The 14,510-nt window shown below is 52.1% G+C and overlaps 5 protein-coding genes across 5 annotated transcripts; 2 read left to right on the plus strand and 3 right to left on the minus strand.

Annotated features, from left to right (window-relative positions):
- Window positions 1–1,629: 1,629 nt before the first annotated feature.
- On the minus strand, window positions 1,630–4,439 carry SCP_0505270 (NADH-ubiquinone oxidoreductase 78 kDa subunit, mitochondrial; the record flags this gene model as incomplete). The annotated part of the gene is made up of 11 exons (XM_027758590.1): window positions 1,630–1,726; window positions 1,794–2,033; window positions 2,095–2,402; window positions 2,457–3,684; window positions 3,738–3,800; window positions 3,849–3,896; window positions 3,950–3,973; window positions 4,028–4,045; window positions 4,101–4,149; window positions 4,206–4,289; window positions 4,352–4,439. The coding sequence occupies 11 exons, from the start codon at window positions 4,437–4,439 to the stop codon at window positions 1,630–1,632; spliced, it is 2,247 nt and encodes a 748-aa protein (XP_027614391.1).
- A 291-nt stretch (window positions 4,440–4,730) lies between these two features.
- Window positions 4,731–6,228, minus strand: SCP_0505280 (hypothetical protein; the record flags this gene model as incomplete). The annotated part of the gene is made up of 3 exons (XM_027758591.1): window positions 4,731–5,123; window positions 5,180–5,881; window positions 5,932–6,228. 3 exons carry the CDS (start codon window positions 6,226–6,228, stop codon window positions 4,731–4,733), a joined length of 1,392 nt encoding a protein of 463 aa, XP_027614392.1.
- A 776-nt stretch (window positions 6,229–7,004) lies between these two features.
- SCP_0505290 (glycosyltransferase family 90 protein) lies at window positions 7,005–9,195 on the minus strand (the record flags this gene model as incomplete). The annotated part of the gene is made up of 7 exons (XM_027758592.1): window positions 7,005–7,081; window positions 7,135–7,355; window positions 7,408–7,773; window positions 7,824–8,349; window positions 8,404–8,494; window positions 8,547–8,684; window positions 8,746–9,195. 7 exons carry the CDS (start codon window positions 9,193–9,195, stop codon window positions 7,005–7,007), a joined length of 1,869 nt encoding a protein of 622 aa, XP_027614393.1.
- Window positions 9,196–9,602: 407 nt separating this feature from the next.
- On the plus strand, window positions 9,603–12,205 carry SCP_0505300 (AMSH-like protease sst2; the record flags this gene model as incomplete). Its single annotated transcript, XM_027758593.1, has 7 exons — window positions 9,603–9,926; window positions 10,038–10,942; window positions 10,995–11,694; window positions 11,753–11,777; window positions 11,830–11,926; window positions 11,984–12,086; window positions 12,140–12,205. 7 exons carry the CDS (start codon window positions 9,603–9,605, stop codon window positions 12,203–12,205), a joined length of 2,220 nt encoding a protein of 739 aa, XP_027614394.1.
- Window positions 12,206–12,451: 246 nt separating this feature from the next.
- On the plus strand, window positions 12,452–14,259 carry SCP_0505310 (Carnosine N-methyltransferase; the record flags this gene model as incomplete). The annotated part of the gene is made up of 11 exons (XM_027758594.1): window positions 12,452–12,538; window positions 12,601–12,844; window positions 12,901–13,091; window positions 13,145–13,227; window positions 13,278–13,345; window positions 13,406–13,472; window positions 13,525–13,673; window positions 13,718–13,812; window positions 13,863–13,935; window positions 13,985–14,091; window positions 14,161–14,259. 11 exons carry the CDS (start codon window positions 12,452–12,454, stop codon window positions 14,257–14,259), a joined length of 1,263 nt encoding a protein of 420 aa, XP_027614395.1.
- Between the last annotated feature and the right edge of the window lie 251 nt (window positions 14,260–14,510).

Consider the following 14,510-nt stretch of genomic DNA (forward strand, 5'->3'; position numbering starts at 1 on the left):
TACGCAGCATGTATCTGAACTGAATATTCATTAATATTGGTCTGCTCGAGAATGCGTGTATTTGACGTTGCACATCCAACAAGAAGTCTTTGACATCGCACTTCAATGGTGCAGTCATCGGCGACAAGTGGGTCGCAAACACGAGGGCGGCATGGTCACAGACCGGAGATGCATCCATGATGTCTCACTATGCCTCTTTCCTCGACTGCGGGTTAACCATCGGATTCCATCCCTATTGTGCTTTGTGGAGGACGGTGGCCCAGGGCCAAGCCCGACTCGAGAAGGTTCGGACGACGAGGTGAGCCAGCCCTACATGCTTATACCGTTCGAAGTGCACACTGGCAGGTAACCGTACACGACATGCATTGTTTGGGGCCTAGTGGCAATGAGTGGAAACGTTGCAAGACGGGCCAAGATAAGACCATGCTAACGAGTGCAACATCGTCGAGCACATAATGACCATGGAGATCGGGAAACACATTCCATAAGTTCTGGCCGACAGAAGGGAAAGGGTGTGTACACCAACCGTCCGTTGCCCCTTCGGATAATTCACGATACGGTGAGCCACTGAGACGCTGGAGGAAGGGGGAGGAGCCTAGCACGCACTGATCGGAAAAGAAGTCCTGGAGTAGAGAGGGAGTCGGTTCCTCAGACATGCTGACTGATAAATCTATAAAGATTGGAGGTGGGACGGAAAAGAACGTAGCCATCTCCTTGAGTAATGCTGGACAGGCAGCCAAGGAAATTTTGACCTGCAGCGACTGTAGAGCAAAATGGGCGGGCACGAACCTGGCGTAGACGCGTAAAGCTCTCGTCCGCTGAACCTATCGAGATGAAAACACTGCGTGGCCCGCAGATTTGGCATGGCAGCACGTCTTCCTCTGTCTAACACAGGACGCATAACTCCTTTTTTCCCGAGGAAATAACTTGGAAAAATGCGTGGAAATCAACAAAGTTATACTGCGGGAAAAACATGAGGAAAAAACGTGTAAAAGAACAAAGCATTTCCGCAGTTTTTCCACTGGAAATAAGTTGGTCGCCAAATATGGTAGTTTTGTCCGGGTTTTGGCATGTCCTGGCATGTCCAGTTGCCTGATATGGTAGGCAACTTATTTCCAAGGGAAAAACCGTGAGAATGTTTTGTTCTTTTCTCACTTTTTTCTCGAGGTTTTTCCTCTGAAAATATATTATTGATTTCCATGCTTTTTGCCAGGTTATTTCCAATGGATAAAAGTGGTAATGCTTCCTGTGTAAGTGAATACCACGTGTTTGGTTAATGTGGTACAGTCATGGAGAAAAATTGAGACTACTTACAGGAATATATTATATGTTATGAAGGCAGCGACCAAAAGATTCAAAGGAAGGACACAGACTGCGAACTGATTCAAGGAATGAGTCCAAAGGAACGTCTTGCCTCCACCATAAAGGGCATTGAAATCGAGGCAAAGGCTTGCAAGGGATGAACGTTGATCGGTGACCATCAATACTTCACCATCACTCAGTACTCAAATCTCCGAAGTACGGCGGAAGATATTCACGTAATAGAACCGAGAACTTAATCTCTGATCGCACATCTCTCACTCACAAAACTGCAAATAAAGAGAATTAAATTTCCGCCGACAACACTGGCTATGCGAATGCCGCTTCCGACGCGTCAGACAGCTCACTGAAGCCATAGTTTTCGCCCTTGACAAACGCGCGGGTGCACTGTGCCATCGTTACAGAACTGCCATATAATCGTGAGCGGAGAGCCAGACATAACAAAGCTGGGGAGCACAAATGACAACACTTACGCTCTAGATATCGGGTCAGTCTGGTAGAAGTTGCTGATCGGCTTCGTGAAGGGTGTACCGGACACCTTCGCTCCGGCAGTGCCTGCGACTAGGGTCTTCAATCCAGCCAGTGCCACGTCTTGCGACGTTGGCTCTGTGACATCATAACGCACGAGTGTGGGCGAGATCTCCCACATGCGGTCCCGTAGGCTCAGAACGTCGTCATACGGCAGAGGGGAACCTACTACTTCAGAGAGAGCGCTGCGAGGAAAGCAACGATCGGTATGACAGAAAGATGACGAAAACTGTCCCAAACACTTACCGGATAATCTTCCAGTCCTCGCGCGAAGCACCAGGGGGAGGGACAGCTACACGACCCAACTGTGTTCGCCCTTCCGTGTTCACCCAAGTTGTTGACTTCTCGGTGTACGCAGGGGCTGGGAGACAGACATCTGCCAGCTGTGCGCCGAGGTCACCATGATGCCCCTGATAAACAACAAATGCGTTTTGAGGTATTGATTTGGGGTCGATTTCGTCTGCATTCAGGAGGTAGATAAACTTCGGACGGGTCGCTGAGGCCTTCTTCGAAGGAATGAAGCCGATGTCGTATGCAGCAGGACGAGAAGCGGCCTACAAAATATAATGTAAGAAAGTTATCGTAGGTGCTGTGGTGAAGCTACGTACCCGGTGAAGAACATTGAAACCATTCCACTGAGGAGTAACAAGGGTGTCTTTGTTTTTCTCAGCGAACTTTGCCAAGGCATTATATACCGCAGCACCATCAGGGTGCTCCGTCAACGCACTCCCAACGATAATCAGCGGCTTCTTCGCGGCCTTGAACTTCGCAGCGAAAGGACCCTTGCCAGCGACGAAGTCCGCAATAGCCTTCGCACCCTCGCCCAGGTAATCATAGCCGTATGTGGTGTCCACACGTTCGCCAATGAGGCCGACCTCCAAGCTCGTGTGCAGCCAGCTCTTGCGAATACGCGAGTTGAGGACGGCTGCCTCATGACGGGGATTGCTACCAACAAGGAGAATCATGTCCGCCTGTTCTACACCCGGAATAGTGCAGTTAAAAAGGTAGTTGGAGCGCACATCCACCGCGTGTATAGGAGCAGCATGGCCACCAACATGATCCTGAGCGAGGTTATCCGAGCCAAGGCGATTGACGAGATCCTTGAGAGCGACCATTGCTTCAGTGTCGGCGAGATGACCGGCGACGGCTTGAATCTCGTCGCCTTGAGCACCTGAGCTGGCCAAACCATTCGCGATGGCAGTAAGAGCGTCCTCCCAGGTCGCAGGCACGAAGCGATCACCCTGCTTGACCAGCGGCGTTGTCAACCGCTGGAAGCGCAGACCGTCATACGCATAACGCGTCTTATCGCTGATCCACTCCTCATTCACGTCGTCATTTGGGCGAGGCTGGATGCGCATCACCTGCACTCCACGCGAATCCACACGAATATTGGAACCGAGCGCGTCCAAGACATCGATCGAGTCAGTGTGCTTGAGCTCCCACGAACGCGCGTGGAACGCGTAAGGCTTGCTCGTCAATGCGCCGACAGGGCACAGGTCGACGACGTTGCCCGATAACTCCGAGTCCATCGTCTTCTCAACGTACATCCCGATCTGCAGATCATTGCCCCGACCGGTGGTACCAAACTCCTCGACGCCAGCGACCTCGTTAGCGAACCGGACGCACCGCGTGCACTGGATACAGCGGTTCATTGACGTCTTCACTAACGGACCGAGATCCTTGTTCTCCACGGCGCGCTTGCCAGTGATCTCGTGGAAGCGTGTGCGGTCGGCGCCGTAGCGCATCGACTGGTCCTGGAGGTCACATTCCCCTCCCTGATCACAAATCGGGCAGTCAAGAGGATGGTTCGCCAACAGGAACTCCATAACACCCTCGCTTCATGCGAAAATCAGTCACTCACACCACAAGATGTAACGGCAGCGGCGTACCGAGCCTCATGCACAAGAGGGGTGTTGGTAAACACCTTCGATCCAGGCATAGCGGGCATGGCGCTAACGATGCGTGTCAGCACGAGGACAACACGTTCTCTCTAGACTCACCATGAAGCGACAGGCTTCGGGGACCGCTCAACCTCCACCAAGCACATACTAGAGCGAGCAAATTTAAGTAAGATGCAACTCGAGCACGTAAATACACGCACCGACAGTTACCAGCTATTGCCAGCCTACAAAGAATAGTTGAACGAAACCAGGGTCGACAGCGAATAGATTATACATACCTGTCATGATAACAAAATCTGCGGAACGGTCATGAACCCTGCGCCAGTTTAGTGGAGTCAAAGATATACATACCGAGGAATTGTTGCTCCAGCAGCCTCGCATGCTTGAATCAACGCAGACCCTATGACATCGTGCGCGTGGTAAGCGCAACCTCCCAAGAAATCTGCGAGTGCGTACCCTGAGGCACTGTCACTTCTTTTCCATCCACAGTCAGCGTAATGTCGGCGTAGCGGGGCGACGTCGACGAGATTGTCCGGCGACCTGAAAGCCAATCCATCGGAAATTCAGCAAGAAGGTCCTGTCCGAAGTACCCCGTAACTCACCGCCACGAGAGGAACAGGAAGTGCGGACGACCTTGACGAGCCTCCCCGTCGAGGCGGGCTTCGACGCCGAGGAGACCAGTCGTAACATGGGTTGTCTGCGAATGTTAGAATACAGAAAGGAGTGGTCTGCTCGTCGCCTACGACGTTATGCCCGTCGTCGAACACCTGCACGATGCCCCGGCTTCCGCCGGATCCGAGCTCACACGGTCGGTAATTGGAGGCGCCGGTATTGGCCAGCGGCTACCGTGAACAGGGTAGAAAAGTAGGACAAGAAATTGTGATATGATGACTAGCACTACAACTGGTGGTACAACGTCCTCAACAAATTGAAACAGTAGTAGTAAGATAATACAAAACACCTGTCTGAACACCATCGCAATTACGGAACATAAACGACGAGAAGGACATTCACGACGAGCTTCTCCATTTCCCCTCCAGAAACAAAAGGAACCCGTTCCTTTGCGATAGGGCCAGGGAACGACACGTCTGATAGGAGCATGATATCAGTATCCGTCAATGGGATCGCACCGCTCTTCTCCACCCTGGTCCTTAGATCCGCCTCATCCTCCCCAACCTCAGGGAGAACACGACCACCGTTGATCACCGAGAAAGGTACTCGGGCGCCTGCTGCAGTCGGAATGTCAATGCCTTCATTCGTGAACTCGACGGTTTGATCTACGGGCCAGACGTAGCCACCAGCAGTCCATCGAAGCTCCGGCGCAAGTTTGTAGAGCCTGACAGCGTGATACAAGATAGAATCACCTCCCTTCAGCTGAGACGATTGTTAATATGAGGACACCAGAACTTTGACTGGCGCAGAAGGCTCACGTAGGGCACGAGTGATTCCGCTAGCACATCGGCAGGGTTAACGCCATACTCTCCTGTGAGGTAGAACGCTATCCGACGATGGCGGGATAAATTAAGAATGGGCGAGAGCATGTCCAGGAATTTGTCACCCGGTGAGATCAGAGGATCTGGCTGGAGACCCGCAGGACCGAATGACCGCAGCTGCACTGCATACGATATTGTGACCCTGCAACCTTTCTGCACGCACTCCACCTCGTAGTCGCAGTCAGCCATGATAGCCGTCCACTCGAGGTCGCCACTCTTCCCGCCCCGACCGTAAAACCTCTCGACGGCCTCGGCGTTGCGGACGACCAAGGCTCCGCCGCGGTATCGCACAGGTAGAGTCACGATAATCGTGGCAACCCTACTGTCATTTGGACGAGGCTGCGCGAGGATACGGTTTCCCTTGAGACAAATCTCGAGCCGGTCTCGAATAGCTGTGAGATAATGCCCAGTAGGCAGCGAGGGAAATAGTGTCGTCCGCACGGCATCGAGGATCGGATGATTGGCAATCTCCAGCGTAGTTGTCAATGGTAGTGTTGGTGGGTAGAACAATGACTCGTTGTCAGGATCGTCCGCCAACCCGGTAAGATGAGGTTCGCAGGCAGTAATGAGCACGTCCAACGCCGGAGGGACGTCGAAGTCGATATCAATCGGAAAGTCAAGAGAGTGCGTGATACCACTCTGCTTCCAGAACTAAGTCATCGTCTCGAGACACGAATAATCCGACGTACCTTTGTCCGGAAGAACAAGATGAGAACAGCTGGGTCGATGGGGATACGTCCAGACACAGCGAATGGTCTCGCTTTCGCAGCGATCAGTGCGGTGACGTTTGAGCGAAATGTAGCTTCGCTATCGAAGTCGGATGACGTCCTGCGTCGTTGGGCCTTCGAAGCAGTAACTGGAGTCTTGGGGGCCACATGCTCGACCTCGAAATCCGACATGCTCAGGTTGCGAGGGAAGGGCAGACCATCCGAGGAGCGACTCGAAGCGGAGGGTGAGGACAGGACGCTCGCGATGGCTAGCGGCATAGTGGATCGTTCGGTCACAGTCAGGAATCGAGCGTGTGGCTGTAAACAGCTGCGGCGAGTGGCCGCTGGCAGGCGCAGGGACTCGTCGGACGTGGTCTTGACCTCGTTGTCTTCCTTTATGACGACAAAAGCTCGCATCAATAGGCCATGCACAAGCGGCGTGTTTGACCAGATGCTCCATCACCGGAACATCTCCTGCCAGGGACTCGAGCGCAAAGAATTCAAGAATCACAATCACCGATAGCAAGAATGCGAAGGGTTATCTGTGTACTCTTGACCATTCATTATATCAAATATTACCAAGCTCCTGGATAGCCATTGCGAACAGGGAGGAGCCATAGACCCCAGCTTGTCAGTTTCCTACTTTCATTGAAGATTCGGCACTGGATTGATGCCGCGGTGACTTCTATCGAAATCAGCTGGCTCCAAAGCTGAGAAGGGTACCCGGAGGAGCAAATGCTGAGGCCTCGAGGCAGGAAGATCGCCACACAGTGTCAATGATGCTGGTTTGACGCAAAGATGTGGGACACCGCGGCCGCCTGTGGAAGTCCGACTCGAGGAACTGTGCACAAGCGCTAATTGCCAGTGTAAACAGTGAAGTCAACGCTCTCCCTGGACACAGAATATCTCGTCTGTTAAACACATATCCACCGTAGAGTGAGCATACAGGTGGTGGATCGATCCTATTACCAGCTCTAAAAGTAAAACATAATGTATAATATATATTGCGCAAAGTCCCAATTGTAACCCGGCCAACAGTAAAGGTCACCCAGATGTCAAAGAGAGAAGTTCATTGAGTCCCGATCGTCCGACATCAGTCTGGCGTACTCCAGACACAGTCTGTAGACGTATGCTGTGCACATTTCATATCAGTGCCTGCAGTGAAAGAGCAAGATGGCACCGCACCTTCCATATCCACCCGTCTTCCAATTGTCCGCTTCCACTGCTTCCCCGCACGTGCAATACGTCGCAGTCGGCGGTCTCCGTCAATCGTACGGCGTTGGTCAGGAAGTAGATCCAATGCCGTCGAATTAGCGATTTTTAGGGTTGAGGGGGTTGCTCCTGAGAAGAATGCGTGTATGTTATAAATTTCCTGATATGATTGAGACACGGGTATGTAGTGCAACCTGTTGAAACAGCTTAGGACAACAGCGAGTGGAGTTGTTCTCCAGCACGTACCAAGGTTGTATCCAGTCAGAAAAAAACTCCCGATAGACTGTGGACTTCATCACTGCACTGTCCGACTCCATGAAAGAGAAGAACCGCCCAGAGTATCCCATGCCGTCGATGTCGACAAGATACTTGTGCTTCCAATGGTCACCAAGACTGACACCGCCGTCGTCGAATCGGTGGGCCCTGACAAGCGCCAAAAGACCTCCAGGGAAGTTGTACCAGTCTACCAAGTTCACGAAGGCGACGTCCATAATTTCGTCATTGAGCATCCCCACAGGTACCTCTGCATAGATATAGTTGCTTGAACCTGGAGGGTCCGCAAACACCATCGTGCGGTTTGTCCCCGAACGATCGCTCGCCATTCGGACGAATCTACATTCAAAGTCAGCCAGAAAGAAATTTAGTAAGTAAATTGGGCTTACCTATGCCGCTGATACTGCGCGGCAAAGCCTGGGGGGGAACTACCACCACCAGTAGAAGCGCCTCTCCAGAAGATCTTGTCATTCTTATATTCCCATGGCGTTTCCATATGGTCAACTTCTTTGAGCTGAAGGTTGACCGAATCATAGCCATATGTGTATCGTCTAGTCTGGCCATAGTAGTAATGACTCGGTATTCGGATATCAGAATACCCAGGTGCCTGCGCTGGAGAGAACATTGGAAACAGAGCCGGTATTGTGCGCCAATCAGAGAAGAAGTGTCCTTGATTATAGTGTGCCCACGGGCTGAGGCAGAAAGAATAATTTCCGCTCACGTCGGTGGAAAAAACAAATTCTTCGTTACGCGCTAGCAGTTGGCTCGTGCGTTCTGAAGAGGAGGCGCGGAACGAGCTGAAGAGCCGTCGAGCAGGCGCCCCTGGAAGACATGTACGGCGGTACGCTTCCCAAACGTTGCCTTCCCCTCGCCAGTCGGGTGAGTACATCCCACTAAGCTCAGCAAGAATGCTATCTGGAATACAAGTCAGAGACTGGCATGGCGCGATGTCGATCAGTTTTGAGTCACCTGAAGTCTCGTTGGGAAATGCGCGCTGCTCCCAAGGAACGAGAATACGCCCCTCAGCCATAGCGTTAATAGGGAAGTCCAGGTCGGGAAGCTAGTACACTGTGATTCTTCACGAAGCATCTCAACAGGATGGGTATACATACCTTGTCCTGGAACTTTTCGATCATCTTGCGGAAGCCCTTGGCGCGAGCACTGATGTCCGTGTGTACATCCTTAATATTCTCGGCCATAGACTTTCCATCTCTAATCCTTACCATGTCGACAGAAGGAAGATGGCCAGCCTATGCAAAATCACTTCAAACTGAAGCTCGTGAACATGTATATGAAGACTTCATGACGCACCAGAACTGCCCTTGTCCGCAGCTCGTCAGCAGGCAGCTCCCAAAACGGCGAGAGGTCCTCAACGATTCCGTCGTATTCGTCAATCATTAGAACATCATTATCCTGCGCGAACCTCCACCATTCGTCAAATCCCCGCGGGGGTTTTCTCCCATATCTTCTCTCGTACTCCACAACGGCCTGCGCGAGCGTTCGGCTTTGTCTCGCCAGAAGCTTGCGAAATTTGTCCTCCGCCTCCGCCATCAGCTTCGGGATAGGATGCTCCTTCACGACGGGCCTCGCATTCCTTCTGTGAAACGGGATATAGCTCGACGTACTGCGAACCAAGGAGTTGTCTGGAAAGTTATCCGGACCCCTTCTCCGCCCTGCCCAGAGACCGCCCTGCATGAAAGCCACTATTAAAACCACGAAGAAGAGCCATCCCTTCCTCTGTCCCGACAAGACATCGATCATTCTGGCCAGCAAGCTGGATCACCAGGATAATGAGCGGAGAAGCCACGATTTTTCGCCACCTTTGGCAGAACAAGTGCACCGCAGCAATCACGGCGATGTAGGCAGGAGAAGACGCTGCTGGAGGGTTGGAACAGAGAACAAAAAACAGGAGCTTCCGATCGGTTTCTTGCTTGACTACAAAGTCGATGTATCGAACCTACAAATGTGTTACAAGGAGTGTAGTCTGCCTAAAACTCGATTGTAGTCTTTGCTACAATTCTTGGAAGATCTGGAGATCTCCACCTTGGAATTCAAAGTCAGCGGCAGACCACGTGGCTGAGGTGCTCTAAACGGGAGACTGCGGTGGTACTGTCCTTTCCACCATTTCGCAGGTTTCTGTCGGTCTTTCCGTCTTTCCGAACCTCATCATGAACCCTTCTGTCTACTTGGACAACTCCAGTAAGACGTCGGGTCCAAGTTCTTCACCTCTACCTTTATATCGTCCAGCGACGATCGCCGAACTCGCCGCTCACGCAAAGGACAATCTCTGGGATCCTAGCAAGGGGGTCAAGCACTGGCTGCGCACCGCAGAGAAAGCTCGCAGGGCTGGCAGCACATATCTCAACACGGGTGACTTTGAGCGTGCATTCGTCGAGTATGCGAAGGCGGCCACGATCGTGCTCGAGAGGTTGCCCACCCACAAGGACTACCACGACCTGCTGAGCGCAGAGCAACGTCACAACCTCGGAATGGTCAGTGTTTTACCGCCGCACACCGCGGTCGCTCCCCCTTCCATCCCATCGCGTTCTTCTGACTTACCGAATTTTTGTTCGAGAAAATCTGATCGCGTTCATCGTTCACAGAACGGACAGGACATTCTCGACAATCTGAGCCGTCTGAAACCGGTTCTAGTCGACCGGTATGAAACATGGCAGGCCAGAAATGAAGCTGGTCCAAATGGCAGCCGCCCCTCTTCCTCACATGTATCGCAACGCGATGGCGACGGGGCGAGTGGCGGAGAAGCGTCGAGGCGTCGGCTCGAAGAGCTCGGGCGCGCGAAAGAGGAGGAACGGGCTCGGCAGGCGCTCGAGGCTGCGCGCAGGGAGCAAGATTGGCAGCGGGAGGACATGGCGCGCAGGCAGGCGGAGGAACAGGAACGGACGACTCGAGAAGAGACGGAGTGGGTACGGCAGTCGATCCAGTCGAAGCGTAGAGAGACGATGGTTGCTGCGGCGGAATCGAGAAGAGCGCAGGACGCGCTGGCGATGGCTGAACACGAGCGGGCGGCACAGGCGGCGCAGCGATTGCAAGCGGAGGAGGGGCGCAAGGAGGGGGAGCGGATAAAGAAAAGAGTGGACGAGAGGACGAGACAGGAACAAGAAGGGATCGCTCGCAGACAGCAGGAGGCGGAAGCTGCAGCGCTCGCCGCGCGGTTTGGGATTGCTACTCAATTGTCTCCTGTCCCTGCCCTCGCAAGCGATCCCGAAAATTCCTCAGCAAGGTCGGAGGAAGTGTCCGCTCGCTCTGGCCTCCGTGAATTCCCGGTGGCCGCACCCCAACCTGGTCGCCCACCAAATTCTACGCAGCGTCCTGTCTATGCTGACTCGCGCGGCGGCAGCAACGGTCTTTCAGTGATGCCTCTTGAAAGCCCTACACGGTATGACGATGACTCTTCGACTGATGTGGAAGGCGCTGATCGTCAAGCACCGTGGCATCGTGCAAGAAATGCGGAGCTTACGCCAACCAAGGCTAGGAATCTCACTCCTAGGTGCGTTCGTTATTGTTGCGACCCCAGAGCGAAATGTTCATTTTGCGTTCAGTATTTCATATCCACCGCCCATCACGACAACTTCACCTCCACCTCCCGAGCTAGGTTCCATTCGTTACCCTGCATTGATGTCTCAGCATCAGCTTAAACAAGGCTATGTACCATCGTTGCAATCCATGTTTTCAAAGCCATCAGCAGACCCTCGAGCTTCTGACGCGTCTCTCCTATTCGACTCTAAATCATCTGGATCCCTCTATTCCAATATTCTTCCAGCACCCTCCGCACCCGTCATACCCCCATACCCAGCAAATATGCCTATGCGCGATTCGCATAATCGTCATCCTTCTCAGTCTTATCCGCAACACTTTTTGCCCGGGGAGCGTCAAGCATCTTCGCTCTCCGGTCCGCGATCGGCGTCGTCCAGCCAATTGAGTGTGCCCAGTTCGCGCTATGCAGTCGCGCCTCCACCTCGTATCGTGCAGAGCACCTCTGCAGATTCCGCTGTTTCTGAGCTTAGGACCATCAAGGTCCCGAAAGAATGTTTGCAGCGCTTCTTGCTCATCGCACGCGTGAACACGTTGCAGAACAAGGAGACGTGTGGCCTGTTACTTGGAAAAGACAAGGGCACCAAGTTCGTTGTGACTACTCTGTTGGTACCTAAGCAGCATGCCACCTGCGACACTTGCTATATGGAGGAGGAGGAGCTGGTCTTGCAGTTTACGGAAGAACGCCAGCTCATCACACTCGGCTGGGTACGTGTCTTTTCGTTTGTGAACTTTAATATTCGACTAATGAATTTTTTCAACTCAGATTCATACTCACCCCACACAGTCATGTAGGTTGTGCACGAGTCTTGAGTACATGAGAGATAATAAACCCCACGTTAGGCTTCATGTCTTCGGTAGACTTGCATACCCACTCCGGCTTCCAGCGCATGTTGCCGGAATCATTCGCCGTCGTTTGTGCACCATCCTCGTCGCCAACGTGTGTAACTGCCTTTTTCTACTGTCGCATATTTCTGACCACTCGTATATCGCACAGCTTTGGCATATTTAGGCTCACCAATCCCGGTGGTCTCCAGACCATTCTCGACTGTACCGCTAAAGAGGCCTTTCATCCACATCCTGAGGTCCCCATATACACGGTATGTGTTTTTTCTTGAAAATCTTACATGGCGCTTATTTCTGTGCCGTGCAGGACTGCGATAAGAGTCACGTCCAGATGAAAGACATGCCGCTGGAGATCGTAGACCTGCGCGTGTAGAGTTTGGTTGTCTGGCATCCGTCATTTGTGCTCTTTCCCTGGATTTATCAGCGCATCATTTGTATCCACCATATCATAGCTTTATATATTGAGTCCAGCGGAATGATCATTCACGGGTCGCACCCGCATACACATTGTCGGTGGGATCTTGGATCGCCAGTTATGGCAGGCAGCGTCGATCACTCGCATTTTCCCGGTCTTGACTGCGAGAATAGACGTCATCGTCAACCAAGTAGGAGCACCAGGATGCCGTTCACACCTTCCGAGATAGATGAGGAAAAGGCGCACTTCGCAAATGTGATCACGGCTTTCCAGCAGTATGCTCCGTACGCGGTGAGAAATCTCACCGTGGATCGGCTTGTCAATCGCTAATCGTGCGGTGAATCGTGTCTTAGTTGACAGCCAATAACCGCCGCAGGAAGGACTTCTACACGCTCTCAAGAGCAGATCAGGACCTGCTCGATGACTTGGGGTACAAGGAGAAGCTCGCCGAGGCCGACCGTGCCATTTTGATGAATGCAACGTTTCTGAACCAGATCGTAGCCAATCCCGAGATATTCGGGCATGAAGTCGATGCCGACGATGAACAAGGTCCTCAGCAAGAACTCCCAGTAGCGCAAAGTGAACGGCATGTGCATGGTCCTGCGTATCTCTCATGGGGTTGTGCACTCGTTATTGAAGCTCGAGCTCAACAGGACACCCATACGCACAACATTCGCACGGGAAACACATACATACACACTCACATTCTACTCCTGCCGATAAGTCAACAAATAATGACGCAAGTGTGAGCCACCCGAAGGCCAAACGCTACCGACCCACCGATTTTGACATGGACAAGCTGCGGAGTACGCTCAAGCAATTTGTCCGCGACTGGAGTGAAGAGGCAGGACCCTTTACACCTTCTTATAACTTTTAGAGTCATAGATAGGTTGACAGGGTCGAACAGAGCGAGAAGTTTCCTATGGACCCATGAAGGATGCACTCCTAAATCATTTTTCTGGTATACCACGTGAGGAAAGGTATGCCGCTCCTTCTTCTAGTTCCTGTCACACTGACCTTCGCATCCAAGAGCCAACTTCAGAGTGCTTGTCCCGGGCTCTGGTCTCGGTAGATTGGCATGGGATGTTGCGAATTTAGGTGAAATATGCCCTGAAAACCTACAACAGATAATATACTCACTACCTAGCGAGATGTCAGGCTTCGCGTGCCAGGGGAACGAGTTCTCGCACTACATGCTGCTCCCATCCTTTTTCATTTTGAACCGGTACCTTGAGTCTTCCCTTCTTCAGCTGCGATGCAACTCAATCCGAACTCAGGACTGATGCGATAGAATCTCATACGGTCTATCCCTATGTCCATTCGTTCTCCAACTTGCCAAATAATGCTGCTATGTTGCGTCCGATATCTATACCCGACGTTCTACCATCAGCCCTCCCTGAAGGCTCTGATTTCTCCTTGGTGGCCGGTGAGTAATCCCAAATTTATTCGTGTGTATCTCATTTCGTGTAGGTGACTTCGAGGAAATTTACGGAGCCGAAGATAGCCCCGAAGAGCCTCAGTCTGGGCAATGGGATGCAGTCCTGACGTGTTTCTTCATTGACACGGTGCGCCTTTCGTTAGAACGCGTTGCATTGGTCGTTGATCGTCAGAGCAGGCGAAGAACATTGTCAACTACTTGCGCATCATCCATCGTATATTAGCTCCCGGCGGTGTCTGGATTAACCTTGGTAAGCGCCTTCTCCACGACGCGTACTGAAGTATCCAACCTCGGACAAGGTCCTCTGCTATGGCACTTCGAGAACAACTCGACGAACGATCCGTCGATCGAGCTCAACATTGAAGAAGTGAAGGCTCTTGCGCGCAAAATTGGTTTTGAGATCTCTGTGAGTGTCCTGTGCGACTGACCGTCGCTGCCCTACGCTTGTCCATCAATCTCATAACATTGTACACAGCACGAGCGTACTATTGACACGACCTACACCAACAATGCGCAAAGCATGCTTGGTTATGTCTACCATGCGGCCTTCTGGACAGCCACAAAGACCGTATGAAATCATGGATCTGCTCAATTTTCTCGTAGAGGGTAGAAGAATCCTAGTAACGTAGCGAGCATGCATATGAATAATCAGAAGAATTGAATACGCCCGACGCCCCGACATACCAATGTCTTCGGATATATAAACAACCAGTATGGTATCGATACATGCAGCAAATCAGTCAAGAACATACTGCTACACTTCGTGCAATTTATTTATGTCGCGTCATCAGCATCGCATTGTAAACGTAAGTCACCGTAATGAGT

The sequence above is a fragment of the Sparassis crispa genome, assembly GCF_003851025.1.
Source record: "Sparassis crispa DNA, contig_000004F, whole genome shotgun sequence".
Lineage (NCBI taxonomy): Eukaryota > Fungi > Basidiomycota > Agaricomycetes > Polyporales > Sparassidaceae > Sparassis > Sparassis crispa.